The sequence below is a fragment of the Octodon degus genome, unplaced genomic scaffold, assembly GCF_000260255.1.
Source record: "Octodon degus isolate 3935 unplaced genomic scaffold, OctDeg1.0 scaffold00131, whole genome shotgun sequence".
NCBI lineage: Eukaryota > Metazoa > Chordata > Mammalia > Rodentia > Octodontidae > Octodon > Octodon degus.
In genome coordinates this window covers 5,912,868-5,919,348 of record NW_004524707.1, presented here as the reverse complement: position 1 = coordinate 5,919,348, position 6,481 = coordinate 5,912,868, and the positions used below count along the sequence as shown (strand labels likewise).

Genomic DNA, 6,481 nt, shown 5'->3' with positions numbered 1-6,481 from the left:
TTTTTTTTTTTTTTGCAAGAAGTAAAAGATTCAATTTGATTCTTCTAGAGGGGGGAAGAGTAGTTGAAAGTAGGTCTTCATTTTGCAGTCATCATCTGTACGAATTCTTCATAGATAACTTGTCCGTCTCCATCAATATCTGCTTCTCGGATCATTTCATCTACTTCTTCATCTCTTAGCTTTTCTCCTAAGTTTGTCATGACATGACGGAGCTCCGCTGCACTGTTGTACGCATTTCCGTCCTTGTCAAAGACTCGGAATGCCTCACAGATTTCGTCTTCGCTATCTGCATCTTTCATTTTTCTAGCCATCAAAGTTAAAAATTCTGGGAAGTCAGTGGTGCCATTACCCTCGGCATCCACTTCGTTGATCATATCCTGCAGCTCAGCTTCTGTTGGGTTTTGACCCAGTGACTTCAGGACAGTTCCTAATTCCTTTGTTGTGATGGGGCCATCACCATCTTTATCAAATAGGGAGAAAGCTTCCTTGAATTCAGCAATCTGCTCTTCAGTCAGCTGATCAGCCATGGTGCGAGCGAAGGGAGGACGCACCAGCGCAAGGGCTGTGACGGCAGGGCTGCCTCGGCTTCAGCCGCTGCTAAGGCGCGATGCGCGCTCGGTGCTGTGCCGCCCGCGCCGCCACCCGACTGCGAGTAACGGCACCGCACCCACGAGACTCCCGGCACCTCTGTCTTAGCTTTTGTTGTTCTAAAAGATGGAAACAACCACTTGAGTACAAAAAAAAAGTGATCAATATTATATTTAGAAGGAAGTTAGTATGCTACTGAGACTCACTGTCCTCCAGGATGAGACGGCAGCCCCGAACTGCCAATTCTGGGAAAAGAGCAAGAAAGTGGCCCGCGGTGCGTGCGCAGCTCCACCAGAGGCCCCAGCTCCCAGTCGCACCTCGTCCCTCCCTGCAGGGGCCACTGCGTCTCCTGCCCCTCAGTGTCACCTGGCTGGGGCTGATTTCCAAGGCAGTTTGGTTGTGTTCTGTTTTTACTCAGTGGATTTCCCAGCACAGGCTCTTTCCTTCACAACAGGCATTGCCAGCAGGCAAGACGAATCATTTGGAAGATGCTGCATAAAACCCAGTTCCCAGAGGACAGAGCCGTCCCTCTGGTGGCGTCTCTGACCCCTCTATAGCTAACCCTACAAAAAGGGCAGCAATTCTGTCTCTATGAAATTGATTTTCAAATATTCACTTTGAAGAATTCCTTGCTCTTTATTCCAGGCCAAAGCAAAAGCAAAAACCTACCTGAATTCTGGTCTAAAATATCCATAATAGCATACATTATTAAACATTAAAATTATCCCACATTATAATGAAATCACTCACTTCCTTCTGAATTTGTAAGGGAAAACAAACAGATTCTCAATGGAAAACTCTTTACAAGATCATTTAATCAGGAATGATTTTAGAGATATCATCTGAAGCTAAATTACTCTAAAACTCTCATATTGAAATAAACTCTGAGAAAATAAACCCAGGGTAAGAATGTAAGACATCCTTATTTTAACTGTCATATTGATCATGAGCAAATTGTACAGTTCTCAGGTGTTATGGTCTGTGCCTAGCTGTCCCCCCAAAGCCTCATGCAGTCACGGGGCAGTTTCTAGAGATTGTGATTAATTCATGATCCAATACTGGGATTATGGCTGTGAGTGCTACACCCGCTCTGAGGTGGATAGCCTGAGCACAATATAAGGAAGCAAGAGGCTAGCCAGCTGCCTTAGCTGCTGCTCCTCCCTTTGCTGTTGGCTGTTTTCTGCCACCATGAACTGCTGCCCTCTGCCATGAGCTCCTTTGCCTTGGAGCCAGCTAAGTATGCACTGAAACCTCCACTAGCTATGAACTAATTAAACCTTTCCTTCCTTAATTTCGGGTGTCAGGTATTTTATCCCAACAACAAGAGAAAATTTACTAAGACACCAAGGAAAGTAACTCATGTCTTCTGATTCCTGCCTCAGGACTCTGTGTAGAAAAGCAAAGGAAAAGAGGCTTAGAAGGAAATGACACACTCAGCCATACCTTTCTCACCAGCAGCGTGGCCACCTGAGACACAACTGCATGGCCAAGGAGCAGCCACACCAGCCTCTTCTTCCCCCATTCCATCCAGAAGCTCCACTCAAAGTCTGTTGGGTCCTGCACAAGCCAAGCAGAAGTCAGTATTATCCGGGAGACCTTACACGTGCCTGAGTCAACACACAAGCTCCAGTGAAAACCGCAAGTGGCAAAGCCAGGGTGAGTCCTAATCTTGTCAGACAGCATTTGCCCATTTCTAGCCCTTCCACCCCAACATCCAACCCACCCCAAACTCTCCAACCTGGCCGGTCTCAGCACTTTCCCCCACCTGCATCTCACACTTTCTACATAATTCAGCCTTTCTGCTAAAAGTAATGACCTGCAGTATAAACTATCATTATCTCCAGGTGAAACAGACGTAAGGACTCCAGTGCATTTACCCCAAGGCCACAGAGCCAGTACAAGTTATGAACTGGGAGGCGATCCCAGCCTGGGACACCAAAATGCTTTCCTTGACAGGAGAAAGGAAAATCAGGCACTAAAAGTATTACTCAAGGTCAATTGTGTTGTCTTTTTATTGTTATTTACTCATTTATTATTTTTTTCTTTTTTTGAGAAAAAAAAAGCTCATTCTGGCCTGGAACTCACTATGTAGTCCTGGCTGGTCTCAAACTCATGGCAATCCTCCTGCCTCAACCTCCGAAGAGCGGGGATTGCAGGCGTGTGTCACCACACCCGACTCAGTCATGTTCAAGCTTGCTGTTGTTTATGGGTAGGAGAATAACTGGCCATGGAAGTTAACTTCACACAAACTTGCAACAAAAGAATGGGTACACTTCCCTTCCCCTGGGAAGCTGTATACTCTGTGCCTCTTCTGTACCACAGTTCCTGCGTCTGAGGCACCCTGCAAGGGCAGGTGACAATTTCAGGCAAAAGTACATGCTAGGGCACCTGGAGAACAGCACCCAAAGGTGGCCCAGGAAGATCACAGCAGCCAGTATGAACACGGAGAGAATGTGCCACTCAGAGGGGGCAGGGAAGACTTGGCCAACCAGCATCTTCGTGACCATGACAGAGCTGGGACTTTCAAGCCAAACTGTATAGATGAGGAAAAAATCCTCCTCCAGTGACAGCTAGAGACAGTGAACACAGCTCCATTCCCTAGAACAGGATCTCCAAAACCTACTTCATTGGAGTCCGTGGAAAATGTGATTTTATATTTTACACTGGTCTGGGTTCGACCCCGTATCTACCCGCACAGCATGATGACGACCCTGACTATGACACATAACCTGTCTGTCCTGTTCATATGACAAGAGCACTTATTGGAACTTTTGAGCTAATAAATATATACACCAAAAGTGTAGAATAGTGCTCAGCACACAGTACCCACCCAGAAATGCTACCTGCCGCTAACAGTAGTCCCATGTGCTTTCCACGCGTTATTAACCCCAGCCGAGACTAAACATCCTTTCATGCTCACCATTTGCTAAAAAAAAAAAAAAAAAAAAAAAAACAGGTTAAGGATGCAGCTCAGTGGTAAAGCTCTGACTTTAGGCTCTGAGTTTAAGTCCCAGAATCATAAAAAATAAAATAAAAACAAGACTTTTCCCTGTTTGTCAAATAAAGAAATACAATAACATGTATTCCTAAATAACACAAGCTCCCACTACACATCAAAATTCCTCCTAGAGCCCTTGCCCCCTGCTGCAGACCCCAGGTCTGGCCAAATTCTTTCCATGTAGAAGGGTGCAGACATGCCACCCACACACAGGCAGGCAGCAGTGCAGAGGACGTGAACGTTAACCTTACTCTTAGTCCCTGATCAGAGCTATTTTCATCCATCTCAATTCAAAATTAGTAGAGGGTCAATTAATTGGATAAGGTGATGTGACGTTCGTGGGGTAAAACTATGCCAGGAAAGCTCACTCTTGCAACAGGAATATAAATAAAAAGACACTGAAAGCCACAGCTGATTTTTTTAATAACCTGTTCCAAAAAAAGACCCCAGTAGGTTTAGAAGGCGAGAATTCTACCACTGAGCCACCAATGCACGAGATCCCAAAGGGTTTGGGATGCAGCTCAGCACACAGTGCTTACCTACAGCAGCACACGCAAGACCTGGGTTCCATCTCAAGCACTGAAAAAATTTAAAATACCCCAAATATTTTATCTTCATAAATATATATATATATATTTTTTTAAATTTTATTTATTTATTTATTTGTGTGTGTGTGTGGCCAGCTCAGCCCACCAGGGGGCAGGGCTGGCTGGCATGTGGTGCTGGGGGATTGAACTGCGGTCCCTGTGCTTTGCCAAGCTTGTTCTAAGTAGGTGCTTTATACCACTGAGCCATCTCACCAGCCCCCATAAATATATATTTGAACACTAAGAAATACATTTAGAATTCATGACCCTAATCCTACTCATGTCTTAAAACTTTTCCAAGTTTAATTGTTCACAGGCAAAAATAACCCAACACCACTTAAGAACCCAAACTCCTCCTATTCCACTAAAAAGCCCAGGACTATTTAGAATGCATTTCTGGTAAATTCTATCAACAACAGTTGCACAGTCTTTTACCACTATTGCTTTAAAAGAAATAAAAATATATATCTCATGTCCACCATCTCCACTCATGATAATTACCTTTAAAAATGACTAGACAGAAAAGCTGAGCCAAGAATAGAACAAGATGGCCAGTAACTAGCAGTTAATAATCTGAGTAAGAAATTCAGTCACTGCTTCCATAGCAAAAGTTTAATTACGCTTCTTAAGTCAGAAAAAGCCTCAAGCCAAGAACAATTTCTTCATGCTCCATTCCTTCCCCTATTTCCCTTCGAGACCCACAGTTCTCAGTGAGCAACCTCTTCCTCAGGACTGTAAGGGGACAGATGGTCAGACCCCAACTGTGGGCAAAGCCTTGCCCAGCAGAAGCCTCCATGGGAGAAGCACAGGCTGCACTCCAAATAAGTCACCACACGCAGCCTCCAGTATCAGCGCTTCCTTTACTTTCAGATCCACACTGGTCACTTATACATCTCCTAAAAATGCAGATTTTGATCTCAGGAACCTGGGTGGGGCCTGGGATTCTATATTTCTTCTTCTTTTTTTTTTTTTTTTTTTTTTGTGGAACCAGGATTTGAACTCAGACCCTTGCACTTGCCAGGGAGGTACTTATTCTACTGAGCTATCTCCTCAGCCCCAGATTCTGTATTTCTAACACAAGTGCTCTGCAGCTGCTGGTCTGGGGACCATATGTTGTAAAGCAAAGATGGATCAACCCTGACCAATTGCACTGCCCTCCAGCTGACAGTTCATAAGCCCAACCACTGAGCCCACCCAGACATGCCATTCCTGAGTAGGGATGAGCCCTCTGCAGCTGACGATCTGACCTTCATCCCCAGAGTTGCCCTATTCCTGGCCACCACACCTGGGATGCTCTGAGCACTTGACTTAAGTCACTGGATGGAACCAATTAACAGTAGTAGGCTTTTACTCTGCAGCCAGGCTCTGCCGAGACCTCTGAATCCCACAGCAGGCCTGGGGCTCACACAGTAACTCAGATTCCTAGAGAAACACTATTCTCCACCACAGCAAAAGGGAGGGTCTGGGCCAGGGGGATAGCTGTCCTCTTCCCTCTACACAGCAACAGCCTGCACAGGCAATGTGGGACACCACACAGGAATTCCTCACCCTTGCACAACCTGAAGTCTCCATAGCAAGGATACTCTGAGAGCTAAGAGCAGAGCAAGAGAAGACACAGTGACATGATCCGGCTGTATTTCTTGATAGGCATGACTGACAGAGACCTGTTATTTCTTCTTATACAATCAGTAATCAACATTATATCCTCATAACCATCTTCAAGGTAGTTTTTATTGCTCTTGTTTAATTAATGAACTTTGTCTTTCAGAGCAGTTTTAGGTTCATAGTACAACTGGGCACAGAATACAAAGCTCCCACCCACCTCCTGTTCCTACGCAGGCACTGCCTTCACACCGCCAGTCCCACCAGACTGGCACCGCTATGATAATAAGGTATCCACATGGTCGTATCCTTGTCACCCAACATTCACGCTCCACACTAAGGTCCACTCTTGGTGCTGTCCAGTCTACAGGTGGACAACATATGACAACAGGCATCTATTATGGCACTGTCACACAGCAGGGTTTTACTACCCTAAAATTCCTTTGTGGAGGCTCCGGCCCGGCCGGGCTCGAGGCGAGGGGCCGTATGGAGCTGGCGGCGCGGGGCTGGGGGCTGTGGGCGCTGCTGCTCTGCACCGGCGCCAGCGGGGCCGCCGTGCCCTCAGAGACTCAGCCACCTGTGACAAATTTGAGTGTCTCTGTTGAAAACCTCTGCACAGTAATATGGACATGGAATCCTCCTGAGGGAGCCAGCCCAAATTGTAGCCTAAGGTATTTTAGTCATTTTGATGACCAACAGGAAAAGG

At 45.9% G+C, this 6,481-nt stretch overlaps 3 protein-coding genes across 6 annotated transcripts in view; 1 reads left to right on the top strand and 2 right to left on the bottom strand.

The window, feature by feature from the left end:
- Window positions 1-6,481, bottom strand: part of Hhat (hedgehog acyltransferase) — a 381,668-nt gene that overhangs the window by 338,346 nt on the left and 36,841 nt on the right. For all 4 annotated transcript variants that reach the window (XM_023701140.1, XM_004641206.3, XM_023701141.1 and 1 more), the window contains one exon: window positions 2,032-2,145. In XM_023701140.1, the coding sequence (XP_023556908.1) occupies window positions 2,032-2,145 (114 nt within the window). The remainder of the gene's footprint in view (window positions 1-2,031; window positions 2,146-6,481) is intronic.
- Window positions 30-534, bottom strand: LOC105743535 (calmodulin-like). Its single transcript, XM_023701143.1, has one exon. It carries the CDS (start codon window positions 525-527, stop codon window positions 78-80), a length of 450 nt encoding a protein of 149 aa, XP_023556911.1. The 5' UTR covers window positions 528-534; the 3' UTR covers window positions 30-77.
- Window positions 6,231-6,481, top strand: part of LOC101573257 (interleukin-13 receptor subunit alpha-1) — a 17,217-nt gene continuing 16,966 nt past the window's right edge. Inside the window, exon 1 of the mRNA XM_004641165.2 lies at window positions 6,231-6,481. This exon is cut by the window's right edge and continues 6 nt beyond it. Within this exon, the coding sequence (XP_004641222.1) occupies window positions 6,262-6,481 (220 nt within the window). The 5' untranslated portion in view covers window positions 6,231-6,261.

Coding starts and splice junctions, on each gene's coding strand:
- LOC105743535 (XM_023701143.1), bottom strand. CDS start 527: ATGGCTGATCAGCTGACTGAAGAGCAGATTGCTGAATTCAAGGAAGCT.